The sequence below is a fragment of the Chinchilla lanigera genome, unplaced genomic scaffold, assembly GCF_000276665.1.
Source record: "Chinchilla lanigera isolate Chin_1 unplaced genomic scaffold, ChiLan1.0 scaffold00025, whole genome shotgun sequence".
In the NCBI taxonomy this organism is placed as follows: Eukaryota; Metazoa; Chordata; class Mammalia; order Rodentia; family Chinchillidae; genus Chinchilla; species Chinchilla lanigera.
The window spans coordinates 23,429,151-23,448,175 of NW_004955426.1; the positions used below are offsets into that span (position 1 = coordinate 23,429,151).

Below are 19,025 nucleotides of genomic sequence, written 5' to 3' on the forward strand. Positions count from 1 at the left end.
GATGGCTGCAGAGGGAGATGGGGTTGGAATGACTGGCATTTCTAGAAGGCGGGAAGAGATGGAATTGATAGGATAATGGACAGGTGAGGAGCATGCTGCTTGGGAGCTTGGTAGACTAGCAGACCAAGTGTCGCTTTGCCAGTGATGAGCAGAGCAAACAGTCTCAGAGGATCTGCCTGTGCCACTGTAAAGATGGACATGAGGTAATGTACACAACCCCTCGACATAGGGCCGCCCACATGGCCTGGACCCTAAATAGTGTGATCATCTGCAGTGATACTAGTAACGGCGCCGTCTCTGGCAGGACCAGCAACAGCAGTGGTATTCCTGTGACAACAGGAGCTATGTTGGGAAAGACGCACCAAAGGGTATAAGTTTGGTATAGAAATTTAATCTACTTTAAAGAAATCTACTTAGATTCTACTAAAAATCTACTTAGATTTACTTAAAGAAATTTAATCTACTTTAATTTAAAGATACACCAAAGGGTATAGGTTTGGCATAGAAATTTAATGTACTGCTTTCCCCAGGGGGTGGATAAAGCTAGTTCTCTGCTGAGGGAGAAGTGGGAAGGGGGCTGCCTTGAATTCTGAGTGAGATTCTAACCAAGCTTTTTGCTGTTTTGGTTTTTTTTTCTTGAAGCCCCCACTCCTGAACAGAATCACTGGTTGATATTCCCTAGAAATAAGCTGGTGGAAGAAGGCTCCAATGTCACATTTTGCTACAACTCGGCGAGAAATCCTGGCCTTTCTTGTTATGTGGAAAGTGCACTGATTGATGGAGAACAACTTGATTCAAATTTATTCACATTCACATTGACTAATATTCCCTTCATTAGGACACAAGGGACGAATATCTACTGCGGGGTGAATCACACACTCAAGGATGGTGTAGTTCTCTTTGTGTCAAGTAAGTGTGCAAATGTTCTGCCTACCTCTCTTCTTATTTCCTGTGGAATACATAGAAATCATTGCTGTGCATGCATTTGATTTTCCTGTTCCCACATCTTCTAGTAGAGATCTCACAATGATGTCCTGAAGCAGTATTTGAGGTTTTCTTGCTCTTACGACAATTTGATTGCTAGAAAGAAGTATTAAAGGAGAGAAAGTTCAGGTCAAGTCCTGGGCCACTGAGCAAATATTTTGCTTTGCCTCCACCACGATAGAATTATCTGAGGCCCATGCAGGGAGGATGGGGCATTAGTGAACAAGGAGGATGCCTGACCTTGGTGTGCTTACTGCATGCAATAGAAGTTACCAGGTGGTGGCCCTCAGTGGTGGCCACTAACTGCTTGGAAAATCGGTTTTATGGGCTGTATCAATGCAGTGGGAACATGTTGATTTTCCTATGGGTCTCTGTGTGCCTACTGGTGACCTACTGGCTTTGTCTTGTGATTCCTATTCCCCTAGACAATAAGGCAATTCCCCTACACAGTGGGGAAGTCCTATTTCCTTAGACAGTAGCTGTCTGTGACAGCTCCCTCCCTACTTCCCTTCCAAAGGAAGTACAGTAATGCCCGCCTCCTGGATGCTTAGTTCATCTGTACCCTTTAGTGTGGCTCTGGTAACTCTGATGTCTTAGAAGCATTTCACTGTCTTTGGATCACTGTCTGGACCCCAGCTATTGAGTTTGGCCAGGTCACAAAATCTGACTTTCTTGCATTCCCTGAGCATTCTGCAAGCCACAGCACACAAAATGAAACATTACCAGGCACTAGGAACATATCCTGTGTCAAAGGGACACAGTGCCAACCACTTATACAACATTGACTACCTATCCCACCCATGGTATCCCAGAAGTTACAAGAGAATGAGAAAAGAGAACAGGTCAAGATGTTGAGATGCCTGAAATATGACTGTCCAGTGCTATTAACTGGGTGTTGGGGCTTCAATCCCATGGGTCCCTTCACTGGTCAGTGTGCCCCTGTGGCTTCAGACCCAAACAGCTTTCATCTGTCGCAATAAAGGGGCTCAGTAGGCATTTTGCTCCTACATCTTGTCCTTTTGGATGTCATATGGAAAGTGCTGACCAAACACTACCCAGGCAGCTCGCTGAAGGTCTCTAGGGACTTTAGTTTACCTGGATATCATACTTATCTCAAGGTGGTAGAGGGCAGTGGACCACTGGGCCTGGGAACCCCAGGCGGTTGGTGGGGTGCACAGCTCAGACCACAACTGCGCTGGTGGGGGAATGCTGGCCTTCAGTACCAAGGTCTCCAGACCATCAGTGGAAAACATGTGAGCCTCAGCCGTGAACCCAAAGATGGCCAGTCAGGGGTCGCTGCTCTGGGTTCCTCAGGTGGCTGGTCGAGGGAGGGCAGGCTGCACCTCCCAACTGAGAGGTCCACAGAGACAGGGCCACTCCCACGTTGCTTCTCTGTGTCAAAGGAACAGGGTGGGGCATCCGCGCAGGCCTCACCCACCAACGGAGAGTTCCGCAGAGATGGGGCAGCTCCCGTGTTCAAAAAGGGCTCAGTAGGCCTTACCTCTGCTTTTCTTTTCTTTCCTTCACATGGGCAGAAGTGCTGGAGGAGCCCAAGAATTTTTCTTGTGAAACCCAAGACTTCAAGACTCTGAACTGCACCTGGGACCCTGGGGTGGACACTGGCTTGGGTTATAATAGACAGCCTTCACAGCAGTACACTTTATTCGACTCGTAAGTTAGCTCTGGTAAATCTATTGACAGAGTTTTCCTTGTTTCTTGTTTATGATGCTTGTGACAACATAAAATCTACACATAGAGTTGGGGAAAAGTTACGCACACATTTCTAATCTTCCCACCACAGTTGGAAGAAGATCTTTAGGTGATGACATGTGTATAATACTTTCTTCCTCAGGTTTTTTTATTTTTCAACTATATATGATAAAAATAAGAAAATATGTGAAGAGTCCCACATGGCCATCTAGCTTTACATAACTTTTCTGCCTTGTAAAGAATAATCAAAGTCAGTTAATTGATATTCTCACCACCCATGAGGGAGAACCATGAATTGTTTGTTAGCACTTTTCATCACATGTAACAAATTCATGGAAATGGATTTCACTACTAGTGTTTGTTGGTACTGGATCAGCATCATTATTTGGAATGTAGTTGAGGGTCACTGAGTGTGCCAAAGAGATAATGATAGCTGCGCTTTGACAAAAGTGTCAACCCTGACACTGTCATTTTGTTTTTTAAGAGTTTCCGGGAAAAAGAAATTTTGTGTGCACAACAACTGGTGTAACTGGGAAATTTCTCAAGATTTGCCAGCAACATTCAACTTCACGCTCACAGCTGAAAATTACTTAAGGAAGAGAACTGTCAGTACTGCCTTTGCACTGACTGATCGAGGTGAGATTAGCGTTGACAGCTCATTCTGGCCATTGGCACACCCTTGACACACCCCAGCGCTCTGCCATCACGTACAGCGCCGCAGATTTTTGCCTGCTTCACAGACTATGTGAAATCTATACTTTGTGCCTATAGTCTATGCCACGAATCTTCTTGGGTGCATGCACCCCTATTATTTGTGCGTTGCAATATTTTAAGTGTCAGTGAGCTAAGCAACTTTGAAACCAGGACTCTGGCATATACTTATTTCCTGTTATCTTGAAGCCTCCCCACCTCCTCTCATCAAGATTATTACTTTAAATTGTGTAGAGGTGTGCGTGTGTGCATTCTTATTTCTTACATGATTTTTTAAAATGTTTCTATTCTGCTTAATGTGTACCAAAATGACATTAATAATCTGTCTGTAATAATCTAGTAATTACTTTCTATATTTTTGAGTTGCTAGGATTTACTTGCATTATTGAGTGCTGCTAGAGTTTGTTGTATTACTATATAGTATTCCATGTAAATATACAGCATCTTATTTGTCCATCTCTTTGTCTTTTTTTAGTTTGTTGGGTTTTTCTTTTCTTTTTTTGGTTTTATGTAGTTCAGGGTGGGTTTGAACTCTGGAGATCCTCCTGCCTCAGCCTCTCCAGTACTGGGATTACAGGCATGTGCCACCACGCCCAGCTTTCCATGCATATCTTTCAATGGATATGAATTTGTACTAAGGGTTTGCTTTGGAGTACAGCTTTAAATTTTTTTTTTTTTTATTTTAAGGATAAAAGGAGGGAAACATTAACAGACATACAACATTTTACAACATATCACAAGCCAGCTTTAAATTGATATGACCATTTTGTGCATGTGTTCAATATTCATGTAACAATTGTTTTTTTTTTTCTTGAGTACATAGCTAAAAGTGGAATTGGTGCAGAAATAGAATAGATACAGTCACCATATAAAACTATATCAAGCTATTTCCCAATTGTTTTTCCAAATTAATTACCAAAGTGGTTATCCTAAATACACTCCCACCCTATGGATTCACATATTCTCTCTCAGTTGGTATTGTTGCTCTTTTAATTTTTACCAACTGAATTGGTGTGAAATATTGTACAATAGTCTTGATCTATACATCCTTGAGGTTAAATCTCTTTTCCTCCATTTTGAACACATCGGTTTCCTCTTTTATGAAATACAAATTAATGCTATTTGTGTATTTTTCTATGGTTCATTTATGCTTTTTCCATTGTTAAGAGTTACTTGTATTTTCTTGATGCTGATTCTTTGTTATTGATTTTTATATTGCTAATCTCTTCTTACAGTTTGTAATGCTTCAATTTCTTTTACATGTTTATTGTAAACAAAAGCTCTCAATTTTAATATAGACAGATATACCAAAAGCTTTGAAAGAAGTATCTTTGTTAACCCAAGACCAGAAAAATAGTTGCCTGTAATTTTCTACTTAGAATTGTAAATTTTTTTAAAAAGACAGTTAAATCCCTATTCCATCTAGGACTATTAAATAAGGTAGAGATATCAGACTAAATTTTTCTTATGAGTAATCATCCTTCCATTTCCAGTTATTAAATAGCTCTTCTTTCCCTGCAGCTTATCCTGCCAAATATCATTATTGTGAGGGTATTGGAGTTGTAGACTCAACTCCACTAGCCAGTTTGTCTATTTCTGCACTGGTCTCACACTAACTTGATGAACTCTTTTGTCTCTTGCCAACACTATAGATTGTGCTTTGTCTTGGCCAGATGGGACCTGTAGTTTATATCACACCCAAAGGGTCCCAACTGTCATAATCACCAGGGGAATAATATTGCTATGCTCCCTTTCCTTGAATAAAGAAGTGGCTCTTAGTTAAGATCTCAAGCCAGGTTCTCTCTTTAGGGGAGACTCCCCTTTTTTGGCTTTACTCTTCTCTCTGTAGCTCTTGCTTTTCCACTCTTCACAGGTTTGTCCCCCTCACTCCTGTGGTGAAGGCCTCAGGAGTTAGGTAATAGTTCTCCTAAATTAACATAATGTGTTACCTAGAGAAGTCCTTAAAGGATTTCCCAAGTCCTGCCCAGATTCCTGCATTTTCTTCAGTATCCCCCTCCTTTGTTTGAAAACCAAGTAAATATGGGCCACCCAGGGAAGTTCTTGGTCTTAACCCAGAAAATCTTGACTTCTGTGAGAGGGCTGAACCCTCTCGGAGCCCTAAGATCATTTCAAATCTCTCATTTATGTAAGCCTTTGCTGTCCACTCATTTAGGAGATTGTGGGCCTGATCAGCCTGCAGTAACTAAGGGTTATTAATCTGATAATTTAGGATGACTTTTGGCCTAAACAACTGAGCAAATAAATATTGGCAAACACCAGCCCCCCAGTTCCTACTTGTCCTGATCCCTCTCCTTTTCTCTTTTGTTAGTTGTAGTTGTGAATTCTTGCCTCAGTCAGTTAAGTTGAAAGAGGGCACGTCTAGGTTTTCTCCATGCCGGATCCTCACTTGATAAGGCCACCATCAGGTTTGGACGGTGAACATCGGCATTGGGAGTGCTGGTGCAGGATGAAAAGGTTGCTCTGCTCTGTGACACAGAAAGGCCCGTGGTGGCATCTTCAGTGTTTCGTGGTTCTCCGCAGTGGCTGCAGGTTGGGAGAACCTAACAAAAGCATTATACTTCCAGGACTCAGCTGCATGTCCCTGTGGGGAAAGCAGTTGATCAGTTAGTGCCTCACCCCCTCCTCTTCCCAGGATTTTAAGTGTTCCTTGCCTTTAGGATAGAGGTTGGATTGAGTTGGTTTTAATGCCCCATTCTGTCTGTCCTGTCCTGAGACTACTGCCTCTGTGGACACGGATTTTCGTTCTGGCTTGTCCCAGACCTTTCAGTCTCTGTGTTCCAGTCCAACATGGGAGGCTTTGTCCTGTATAAACTTGACCTGTCTAAAAATATTGCCCATGAGCTGGAAATCTCAGACATTCCCAGTGCCACTAAAGAAACTCTTGTACCATAGAGTTCTTTGGTCCTATTCTCAGCCTGCACATGACTGTGTAGGAGTGCATATAGGGGTGCATATAGTGCATACACTGCATCACCTCCAGATTAGAGTTGGAGGGCAGGTGACTAGGGAACTGTAGAAGCCTGCCACAAACCACCCTGGGACATGTGCTTTAAAGGGAAATGGGAAAAGTAATGACTAGAGCACTAAGACTGGGATATCACAGTTGCTCCTCAGTCTGGCGGCTGCCTGGTGCACTTCCATTTGCACCAAACATGTTTCCTAATACGCATTGCAGTGCCAGGATTCCCTTGCACATAATGGTTTAGTGTCCGTGTTTCCCTAGTGAGATGGGGTCCTACCCAGTTGCAGCTGATTTGAATTTCTTCCGTAAGTTGTGTGAGTTGGCGGCTACATCTTCCAGTGTCTCCCTTGGTCTGCAGATGATGGGGTGCATGCGAAATCCATTATCTTCCATTTGAGTGCCCATTCTTGTGTTGCTTGGGCAGGAAAGGTGTTCCAAGTGAAATCTCATGGGATATCCAAAAATAGGACATAAATTTCTCTCAAGAGTGGCCATGATAGTTCCAAGTTCACATAGATGACACGTATTTATCCCTTTCAGGCAGAAAATTGTTGCCATAGTTTTTGTGTCAACACAGGAATTTTTTTAATAGTCTCTTCTCTCAGTTATCTTCTCCTGGCTGGAAGGCCAACCTGTTGGCAATGGCCCATGAGTTGGAAAAAGTGCAATGAGAGAGAGACAGGGAAGATGGCTGCCTAGGGCATCATAGCAAGACCTTTCCCACTTGTCCTGATCCCTCTCCTTGTCCCTTTTCTCTTTTAATTTTTTACTTTCTCTCCTCCATATTCTTTTTTCTCTTTATCTCCTTTATCACCTCCTTGCCTTACCTCTTCTCTCCACCTTTCATCTATATAACAGGGAACTATATATGTGCACAAGAGAATAAGAATTCACCAGTGCTATAATTTAAACAATACCATTCGAGAGCATGTCAGGGTAATCCTTAACAAAACTATATTTATAGGATCCAGAAAAAACTAACTACAAATATACTAACAGATTTCAACAATCTCACAGCCTCCCTCAATCTCTAAATACGCTTCTGTCAATCCTCATACCTCTTCCCATCTACACCAGTATTCTCTCAAATCTCCTCAACACCAGCCCTATACCCAAATTATAAATATAATTCCAGCAGAGTCCAACCTCCTGCCTATTTTTAACCTATTGTTATGTCTCTTACCTCCTTATCTTCCCACTGACACAGCCTTTTCCCCCCTTCTTTCCTTCCCCTCATCCTCCAAATCCCAGTATACCATAGTCTGTAAGAGGTATTGATAAATGGACAAAATTATCAAAACAACTGTTAATACTGAGATTGATAAACTATCAAAACAAGTTTTAGTGTTTATGAGGTGTTGATGCTGTTATAACCAGTAGAAATTCTCTCCTGACAACACAATGGCTAGTTACAACCCAAATAAATTGAAAAATTTGTAGTGGTAGACCATTCCTTTTTACAAAAAAGCTAAGATCACTTTACTGGAAAACAGAACCTAACTAAAGAGATCTTCACACCAACAAAATATTGTCTGCACTCTTTTTGACCTCAGCGCTCAGCATACACACAAAAAAGGAACACAAAGACACAAGGCAACAGAATGCCCCCAAGGACTCTGAACTCTCCAAAAGCAGATCTACGGGGCACTAGTGGAGAGGAAATGAAACACAGAATAGCTGAGCTGCATGAATTGATTTAAAAGGAACCAAACAAACTGAATGAGCTCAAAGATGTCATAACCCAAAAGACAGTGGAACTAACAAACAAATTGACTGACGTAGTTATTGAAGAAACAACAACAAAAATTAAAAGAATTGACCAGAACAATTCAAAATATGAAAGACAAATTTTCAAAAGAATTAGACTCCACGAAAATGGATACCAACCTAAAATTCCAGCAACAAAGAATGCTATTAAATACATGAACAGCAGAAAAAACTAATGTGAGGAGTCTTAGACCTCAAGGACAGAATGGAAACACATGATGAGATACTCAAAGATACCTTAAAAATGACAAGAGAGCAAAAAAATTCATCCAACATCTACTAGATGACATTAAGACCAAGACTAACTAAAGAAGAATTAGTGAGCAGCATACATGAAATAAAAAATTTGCTTATAGAAATCATAGCAGAAAACTTTCTAAGCATGGAGAAATAACATACAGGGAAGTGAGGTTTACAGAATGCCAAAAATTTATGATGAAAGTAGAAGCTCCCCATAACACATCATAGTCAAAAATTTCAGAAATTCCACACAAGCACAGAATCTGAAAAGCTGTCAGAGAAAAAAATATCACAAAGGTAAACCCACTATGATTGCAGCAGGTATTTCATCATAACTTTGAGGGCCAGAAGAGATTGGAGTGAAATAGTTCAAGCCCAAAAATGAAAACAACTTTCAACCCAGACTAATATATCCTGCAAAACTATCTTTCAAAATCAGTAGAAAAATAAGGAAATTCCATGACAAAAAAATTCCTAAAGAATTTCTTGAATACCAAACCAGCATTCAAAAAAATACTCAAGAATTTCCTAAACAGAGTCAGATGGAACGAATACATCAAACAAGATGAGTAGTTAAACAAAAAGTCAACAAGAGAAGAAGGATGTAAGGATAGGAATGACTCAATACCTTTCTGTAATAATTCTCAATATAAATAGCCTTAAATCCCCAGTTAAAAGACACAGGCTGGTAGACTGGATTAAAAAAAAAAACAACAACTCAACAGTTTTTTACATTCCAGAGACTCATCTAATAAAAAAAATTCGTAGACTAAAAATCAGAGGATGGAAAGCAATATTTCATGTACCAGGACTTTCAGAGACTACAGGGGTGGCAGTTTTGTTCTCAGACAAAATATACTTCAAGCAAAACCTGATCAGAAAAGGCAAAGAAAGTCACTACATATTAGTTTAGAAAACAATTCAACAGGAAGAGATAACAGTTGTAAATAGATGTACATCAAATATCAGCCCAACCTAGTTTATAAAACAAATATTGATGGTTATTAAAAGTCAAATAAATACCAATATAATCATAATGGGCGACCTTAACACCTCACTTTCACAGACAGATCAACTGAACCACCCCTTCAAACAAAAAAAACTTAATAGATATCTACAGACTGTTCTACCCTAGTACAACAGAATACACATTCTTTTTGAAAGCAGACCAAAATATTAATTCAAATATTAGCCCACAAATCCTGCTTAAACCAGGCATGGTGGCACATGCCTGTAATCTCAGCACTAGGGAGGCTGGCCCAGGAGTATTGCTGCTGGATTACATAGCAAGACTGTGTCTCAAAATAAACAAACAAATAAATAATAAGTAAATAAATACTGCTTAAATAAATACAAAAGAGTTAGTACTGTTCATATGTACTATCAAATTATGGCACATTGAAACTAGAAAGTTGCAAAAGAAACCACAGAATTTCACAAAGACTTGGAATCAAGTGATACACGCCTAAATGCTCAATGGGTCAAAGAAGAAATCAAGAAAGAAATTAAACAATTCCTAGAATCAAACCATGATGCAAGTACAACATATCAGAACTTACAGGACTCAATGAAAACCCTTCCTTACAAGGGAAGTTCATTGCTGTGATGCATCCATTTGAAAAAAAATGTGCTCAAGTAAATAATCTAATAATAAACTGGAAGATACTAGAAAAAAATAATCCAAACCCAAACCTAGCTGAGAGAAGTAAATTATAAAGATCAGAGTGGAAATTAACCAAAGTGAGACTAAAAATAAAAAGAATAAATAACTGAAAAAGTGAATTATTTGAAAAAATAAACAGAAAAGTCCACCTCCTAGGTGATCTTGACTAAAAAGAGAAGGAAAGACTCACGTCAGTGTTATTAGGAATGAAAAGGGTGAAATCACAAGGAAACCACCAAAAATCAGATTTTTAATTACAACTTTGAAAATCTATTTACCAACACACTGAAGCATCCAAAAGAAATGGATGGACTCTGAGATACATATGAATTATGAAAACTGAACCAAGACTATATGAAAATCAAATTAAGAAACAGACAATGAAATTGAAGCAGTAGTAACCTACCAACTAAGAAAAGCCCAGGATCTAATGGATTCACCACTGAATTTACAAGAACTTCAGGGAAGACATAATACCAACACAACTGAAACTTCTAAATGAAACTGAAAGGAAGGAGTACTTCCATATACATCCTGAAGCTAGCATTACCCTGATTCTAAAACCAAATACTCAACTGAAGTAGAAATATAGGTCAGTCACTTTTAATAAACATAGATGTAAAAATTCTCAACAAGGTACTGACAAAGAGAATTCAGCAAGTCATCAAAATGATCATATGTCATAACCAATTAGGCTTCATTCCAGGGATTCAAGGATGGCTCAATTTCATTTCTCAAAGTACATGAGCAAACAATCCTAAAACTCATATGGAACAGAAGAAATCCAGAATAACAAAAGCAATCGTAGGCAACAAGAGCAAAGCAGGGCGCATCACAATATCAGATTTGAAACTGTATTACAAAGCAGCAGTGATAAAAATGGTGTGGTACTGACACAAAAACAGATATATGTGTTAGTGGAACAGAGTAGAGGATGCAAAAACAACCTCAAGCCCTTCCAGCTATCTGATCTTAGAGAAAGGGGCCAAAAACATATGCTGAAGGAAAGATAGCCTCTTTACGAAATGGTGCAGGGAAAATTGGCTGTCCATGTGAAAATTGAATCTAGATCCGTATCTCTCTCCATGTACTAAACTAAAGTCAAAGTAGACCAAAGATCAATATATTAAAAATAGAAACATTTAATCTACTGGAAAATAAAATAGGTAAAACTCTTGAAGTCACAGGGGTAGATAAGGACTTTCTGAACAGAACCTTGGTTGACAAGAAATAACACCAAGGGGAAAAAATTTTGCCAGCTACCCCTTGGACAGAGAATTAATATTTAGAATATATAAAGAACTCAAAATATTTAGACACCCCCCAAAGAAAAGACTCAATCAAAAATGGGCAAGTGAAATGAGTAGATGTTTCACAGAAGTACAAATGACCCATAAGTACACAGAAGGCTGTTTAACATCTTTGGCCTCTACAGAAGTGCAAATTAAAAAACCACCTAGATTCTGTTTTACTCCAGAAAGAATGGCTGTCATCAAGATATCAAATAATAAATGCTGGTGAGACTGTGTGGGGAAAGGAAGCCTTCTGCATTGTTGGTGGGAATGTAATAGTTTACAACTACTATAGAAATCAGTATGGAGATTCCTCAAAAATCAAAATAGAAATTCTATTCAAGTCAACTATGCCCCTTCTAAGTATTTTCCCAAAATAATTAAAGACATCAAATCACAGTGATACATGCATACCCATGTTCATAGCAGCACAACTCTTAATAGCTAAATCTTGGAAGTAGCCTATGTGTCTATAGCAGATGAATGGGTAAAGAAAATGTATTTATGCACCATTAAGTACTATGTACTATAAAGAAGGATAAATTTGAGTCATATTTAGGAAAATTAATGCATGTTAAGACCATAATATTAAGTCAAACATATCAGGTATGCAAACCTAAATACCACACGGTTTCCCTTATATGAAAAATCCAAAGTATAAATAAAGAGCAAAACAAAAGATAGGTAGTAGGAAACTGGAAGATAAATCTTTTGCAAATGGGAAGAGGACCAAGAAATGGAGGAAAGAGGAGAGATGAGAGGGGAAGGGGGTGTAAAATGTATTAGGATGTGTTTTATATATATGTACCAACTCCCAGTGTAATCATCAAGTATTGCAAAAGTATTCATAAAAGTAAATTTTTTAAAAAGAAAATGTGCACCCATATTTATAGCAGTGCAATTCTGTCATAGCTAAATCTTGGAAATAACCCAAATGCCCATCAACTGAGAAATGGATAAAAAGATGTATTTTTATACAATGGAGTATTACTCAGCTATAAAGAAGATAATTTTGAGGCTTTTATAGGTAAATGGATGCAACTAGAGACCATACTCATCAGTGAAGTAAATCAGACCTGCAGTGTAAACATCATATTGTCTCCCTAGGCTAAGAACCTGATGAAGTAAATTAAAAAATAAAGAAAATGTAAGTAGAGATGGTAGGAGAGGTGGCCAGTAGGCCATCACTGCTGCATGTAATTTGGCCTGCTGGGCAGAACATCCATTTCCAGACTCAGTCAGAAAGCTGGCCATCCACTGACCCTGTGGCAGTTCTAGCCTGTGTACGCCATCAGCTTTTAGCTTGCAGAGCTGCAGTAAACCATGCCACACTATCAGCAGGCATATTTTTGGCTCTTGCAGTTCACATAGTCAGAGGTGTAGCCAAAGCATCCCTCATGAGTTGCTTGGTCCTTTTTGTTTAGCTAGCTATTTGTTTATGGGATGTGTTGGTCCCTTAGGATACCAGCTGGGCCTGATTTGATTGTATTTAATAATTAGTTGCATTTAATAATTCAGCTCTGTTAAGCCTATCCAGTTTTATTGCTGGAGTCTGCAAGCACTTAAGTAACGAGGAGATGTTCACATTGTGGTGTCCACTTTGGCGCTGTGGCCATAGGCCGCTCAGTCTATGGATAACAGAGTCCAACAGTAAGCAAGAAGCTGCCAATTAAAGAAGTATATCAGGTGGCTACCTCAGGTGATGTAAATGTGGGAAGTCCAAGAGGCTATCACACCCTCCTGGCAGTTTTTTATTGTCACACTGTTGTGGCTTGTGTCTAGTTGTTCCACCAAAGCCTCATAGGGTCATAGGTGGGGCTTTTCAGAGGTAGCTGGATCTATGGTGGGTGATGCTGGGATTAACGGTGTGATGCTGAAAATAAGGGTGCATGATTGCTAAATTAGTCCACTGATTCATAGGCATAGTTGTGGGTGTGGAGTATGGGTGTGGGTGTGGAGTATGGGTGTGGGTGTTGAGTGGCACCACCCAAAAGGCAGGTAGCCTGGAAGGAATAATAGAGAGAAGCAGGCTGCTGCTGCTGCTTCCCTGTCTTCTGCCTGTCACACCATGAACTGCTTCTCCTCTGCTATGGTTCTCTGCCACACTTCCCTGCCTTGGAGCTGACCAACTATGAGCTGAAACCTCTATAAACTGTGAGCTGAAACAAACCTTTCCTTCTTTAACTTTGAAGGTGGATATTTCGTCTCAGCAATGATAAAAGTAAGACACACTCACTAGTAGCTATTGGACTCCCCTTTTCATTAGATGTAGTCAGGCCCAACTGTTTCTGTTTGAGCGTATCCAAGGTATTTCTTTGGCTTTCCACCCAGATGGCCTTGGCATTTAGCCTGCAGTAGTCCATTGTCAGTCTCCATGCCCAAGAGAGCTTTTGGACCAGCCAAACTTGGCTGTTACATTTTCACAGTGTTGTTGGCAATATGTTCATCTGCATTAAGTCTTGCATTAGCACAGTTATGTCCTGCTCCCTGCTCAGTGGGAAGAACCACTTTTGTAAAGTAGCCCATTAGGACTTGGGGAGCTGAGTACAGGCAGGAGTGGCTATGCCAGTGTTATGGTTCAGATTCTCAGCTGTGAGGAGTACCGTCTTCAGATGGGGGAACAGTCTGGGACACCAGCAGCCAAAATGCTAATTCCTGTAATGTACTCAGTGCCCAAAGGGACCCACACATAAGCAGATAAATAGGTAGGCACCAGGGGTCACTGTGTTGTCCACAAGCCTGCTGTTGCCATCAGTTTGATTTTTCCTTGAGGGAACCAGGAAATATTATCATGTAGCTCCCATATCCAAGAACCCCAGCTAAGTCTGAAATTTTTACTGTTCCCGTCCGTTTTGATAGAAGTATAGTCATTGCCCTCTCATGGGAGTCCAGAAACTTCTATCTCATCTTGAACCATCCTGTGGAACCTGAGACATTTGGGTCTTCAGTGCCCGTTTATCAAGCAGACACACCAGCTAGACCACAGGAGACTTCACCAGATTTTCTGCCCAAGTCTGCCCTGCCCGCCTTTTGTTTCCCGCTCAGATGCCGCAGGGCCTTTCGTCATGAACTTCATTTTCCTTCACTCTCAGACAGCCAGGGCCCATCTGAATCCTTGTGTCCCAAGCCTCCCATGAATGCGCAATCGCTCAAGTGCCTGTCAACCAAGGAATCCTGCTCCAAGCTCCCCGTTCCCACATTTTCTGTGTCTCAATCCATGCAGCCAGTTCATTCACAACCATGCACAAGTGTGTGTCTATGTCCCATTCTTCTTTTTGCCATGTATTTTCCAGCTGCATATCCAGCTCCTGCACCCCCAAGCTGGCGTCTGCACCTGGGCCAGTTATGAGAAGGGCTATTGTTTCTCCCACTTAGCCAAAAAACCAGTTCCCTCATACTTGGCCCTGCTTGCTGCATTAGAGGCCTGAGTCCAATGAGGCGGAACCCACTCGTACACAAATTAGGTCCATGAAGAAGAAGCATTACTACAAAGAGGCAGCCAACAAGAGCAAAAGTTGAGGATTCACTGCTAGCCAGTCTTCTAGGGCTCAAGAAAGCTGTCCAGGGCAGACAGAATCTCCTCTGTGAGTTCCCCACTTGCACTGCAGCTGAACAGCCTCAGAAAGTAGCCTTTCTTGGGTTTCAGACCCTGGGAACTATGATTCCCTGACACAGAGTATCCTATTTCTAGCAGGAAGTAGAGAAGTTCCCAGGCTGTTCCATTCAGCCTCCCTTCCTGCTTCATCTCAGGATGTTGCACCCTAGTCCGTTCTACAGTTATTCTCCGTAATTACGGAAACTAGAGGTTGACCAGGTCAGTCCCAGGCTGTCTGGAGAAATGCTACACATCTCCCATAAAATGTGGAAGAAGCAGGACAAGTGCATCAGCCCCTCTGTCCTCCCCCACTGAGGAGCCTTATAGGTACATTCAGCCTTATCCCTGCATACAGTAAAAAACCCACCAGACAATATTCTTTTTGCTTTCAATATTCATGAATACCTTACAGAACTTGAAAAGAGAATATAGTCTTGAATTTACCCAAATAGTTACCATTTCTGTTGTTTGTCTATATCCAAAGTCACAAGTTTTCTTTCCATGTTATTGTCATGTCCCTTCAGCCATTTAACTTTTTTTGAAGTTATGCTGGTAAGAAACCATCAGCTTTGTTTCATCTGATAAGTTCTATTTGCCTGCTTTCCTAAAACAGGGTATTACATTCTGGATTAAGACTTCTTTCAGTACTTTAAAGATGCCCCACTATCTTCTGGCCTCCTTGGTTTCTCATCTAAAATGTACGATCGTTTGAATCATTCCTCTATATGTATCATATCCTATTTTTGTATGGGCTGAAGAGGTTTTCCTTTGGTTTTCTATAGTTTAATTATGATAGGTTTGGGCATAGTTTTCTTTGAGTTGATCAATCTCTGAACTTCCTGAATAGGTAACTTTATGTAAATCACCAAACTTGGGGGTTTCCAACATTATTTATTCAATTACCACTTTGAAGCTAGCTCTCTTCCCTATTCTTTTGACAATTCTTTTATTGGAGCTGAGGGTGTAGTTCAGTAGTAGATTAGTATACATCCCCAGCACCAAAGAGGGCTGGAGAGAGTCAGGTGGGGAGAAGGGGTGGGAGGAGCTAGAGGAGAAAAGAAAAGAGACAAAAGACAAGGCAAGAAAAACTATTGTTTAAGGAACTTGAGGCTCTGTTCATTTTGCGTGTGTAGAATTTTTTCTTGTTTTTGAATTGGATAATTTCTATTGCTATATCACCAAGGTTTTCTTGATTGTTAAGTATTTAGGATAGATTTTTATCCCATGTGGGTTTTTTTCATCCTAAACTTGTCAGATCTGTAGATTTATATCTTTCCCTGAAGTTGGGAAGGATTTTAAACTTTTAATCCCACGTCTTCCTGAGGCTTTGCTCATTTCTTCAGATCTTTTTCTCCTCGTTGCTCCGTGGGACCATCTCTGTGTATCTGTTTTCTGTTTCACTGACTCTCTTTCGTCATCTCTATTCTGCTATTGGTCCTCCTAAGAGAGCTTTTTATTTATTCATTCTACTTTCAGGCCTATAATTTCTATTTTATCCTTTATTTTTTGGCTGAGATTTTAAAAATTTTTTTCCATTTGTTTTGAGACTGTTCAAGATTGCTTGTTGGAACAGGTTTATAACCATTGTTTAGGTCTGTGACAGATAATTTCAACCTTTGAATTGGCATTTGTTGATGGTATTTTCCCATATAAGCTGAAATTTTAAAAAATTTTCCTGGTCTTTTGTATGCTGAATGATTGGTATTTTATCCTGGACATTTTGTGTGTTATGTTTGGGATTCTGAGTGTACAGACCCTCTTGGGAGTGTCAGAATTTCATTTTGGCTGACCGTTGGTCTGGTTAGGTGTGGGCTGCAGTTCATCCTGCCTTCAGTGTACCTGTGGTTCCAGTGCAAGTTCTGTTTTCCAAGCTATTGCGGCCCTTTTTAAGTATGTTCTGTGTGTCCCCCTGTTTAGACTGGGTCGTGGACAAGAGTCTTCATTCAATCCTCAAAGCCTTTAGTATGTTGGGTAAGAACGGGTCCAGGCGTGAGCAACTGGGAAGTGGGCACAGGCATTCACAAATAACTTCATGGAGTCACTGTCACACACAGCCCTCTCCACTGTCTCCCTCATGCTGCTTGCTTCCCTAGAGCTCTTCCTTTTGAAACTTTACTCCACGGTGTCACTCGCTCACACTATTGTGTTCTCATCCAAGGCCAAGAGTTGGGAGAACTGATTGGAAATCCAATCAAACCAAAGGGAATTCACTGCCAGTGCAGTAGAACCTCCCAGTCTGGTCCCTGTCTCTTCGCTGCTGTCTTCCTTCCATTCAGAGTTCTTAGGGGACACCTTAATCTTTCTTAGAATGCAACCCATCCAGGTTTTTCTTAAATTTCAGATACTATGCTTTGCAGTTGTAAAATTTTCATTTGCCTCTTTCTCTTTCTATGCTGAGAACTGTTTCCTTCTATTCATTTTAGTTGTGTTTACCTCATAGAGCTATGTGAAGTCTTTGTTTAACAGTGCCCCATTGAGGTCATCTGGAGTTTGGGATCTATTGATTTTCTTTTCCCTTGGGAATTGGAGACATTTTTCTGGAATATTCCTGTATATTTAGAATTTTGGATTATACCCTTGCCATTATTAATGGTATTTTGGTTAGACACTGGGTTTGGTTATACTCTTCCTTCATGGCCTATCTTCTTCAAGTTTTAGCTCCCCTCTATAATCTGCCTGCACATGTTTCAAACATTTTTGGGTTGTTTTTTTTCTGTATTTTTTTCAAAATATCAAGTGTGATTAGTAAAAGAGCAAAGCTAGTAGTTGGCATATTTTATCTTGTCAGTGAGTAACGTTTTAGTTTGCCATTTTCTTAGACACAGACAAAAGGTACCTGTTAAACAAGTAGAGGAAGAGATGAACTGCCTATTTGCCAAAGTCCTTTGAATTATTTTTGTTGTTTCTTTTTCTTTCCTTAGTTCACCTGAAGGCTCCCGAGAGTGTCTACTTTAAAAATGTGAGTGCCACAAATGCCACAGTGACTTGGAAGGTGCCTGTCTTTAGGAATTATGTCACACTTTTGTGTCAGATTGAACTTCATGATAAAGAAAATGTGAGACAGGTAAGAACACTGCATAAATAGATATGGTTGCATACACCTGTGATCTTAGCACTCTAACAGGCTGAGGCAGGAGGATCACAAGTCTAGCTCAGACTGGACAATTTAATGATTTAGCAAGACCCTTACTCAAAGGAGGGAATTTAAAGGGAGGAATCTGGGAAGAGGGTCAGATCTAAGGCTCTGTGTTCAATCCCCAGTACTAGAAAAAAAAAAAAAGAATACTGCTTAATTTTCTATTTTCAAAAATCCTTTATGTACTGAACAGACAGACTAAAATCACTTTAAACTCATTTCTGTGCGGGTTCACTGATGGAGGTCATGTGTTAAAAGGGGCCATGAGTTAACCATACACTTTCAGCACTGGGACGAAGACCTTGGGATTTGCTTTTCTTTGTTTGCAAAGACCTGATCTGCAGATCAGGATTGGCTGTGCTCTGCTGTGGCCTTGCAGTGAGTTCTGTGCACCAATACTTCCACGTTTACTCTTTTTCCTCTTTCTTTTCTTTTATCAAGGAGCACAATGTCTCCATCAAGGGGAATGGTGAGTTTCTGTTCAGTGAGCTGCAGCCGGACACAGAGTATGTGGTCCGCATCCGCTGTGCCAGTGCCCGTCATGTGTGGAAATGGAGCAAATGGGCCGCTGCAACCCTCGTCACAGCTGAAGCCGGTATGTTCGGCTCCCCGTCATTTACCCCAAGGAGCGCCTAAGTCTCAGGAAGTGGGTTGGGTTCCCTGAGCACCTTTCACGCACCAAAAGTTAGGAGGGAAATATAAAAACAGAAACACGATGCCATTTTAAAAAATTGGATTAAACGCCTAGTGAGTGGGTAGACATCAACTTCAAACATTGGATGTCAGTATTATTTCTACTGTACATTTTCTCTCTTACCTTAAATTTTTCCAAAAGTTTATAAGCTGCACATCGCTGTATCCACACTGGATCTCAGCCATATAAATTGGTATTGAGGATGTTTAATTCAGGACTGGGGACAAATCAAGCTCTAGTGCTATGGAAG

The 19,025-nt window shown here is 40.5% G+C and overlaps 1 protein-coding gene across 2 annotated transcripts in view; it reads left to right on the forward strand.

Moving 5' to 3' along the window:
• Osmr (oncostatin M receptor) overlaps nt 1–19,025 on the forward strand; it is a 69,793-nt gene that overhangs the window by 33,865 nt on the left and 16,903 nt on the right. For both annotated transcript variants that reach the window (XM_013514951.1, XM_013514950.1), the window contains exons 5-9: nt 643–909; nt 2,520–2,655; nt 3,179–3,330; nt 17,867–18,009; nt 18,523–18,676. In XM_013514951.1, the coding sequence (XP_013370405.1) occupies nt 643–909; nt 2,520–2,655; nt 3,179–3,330; nt 17,867–18,009; nt 18,523–18,676 (852 nt within the window). The remainder of the gene's footprint in view (nt 1–642; nt 910–2,519; nt 2,656–3,178; nt 3,331–17,866; nt 18,010–18,522; nt 18,677–19,025) is intronic.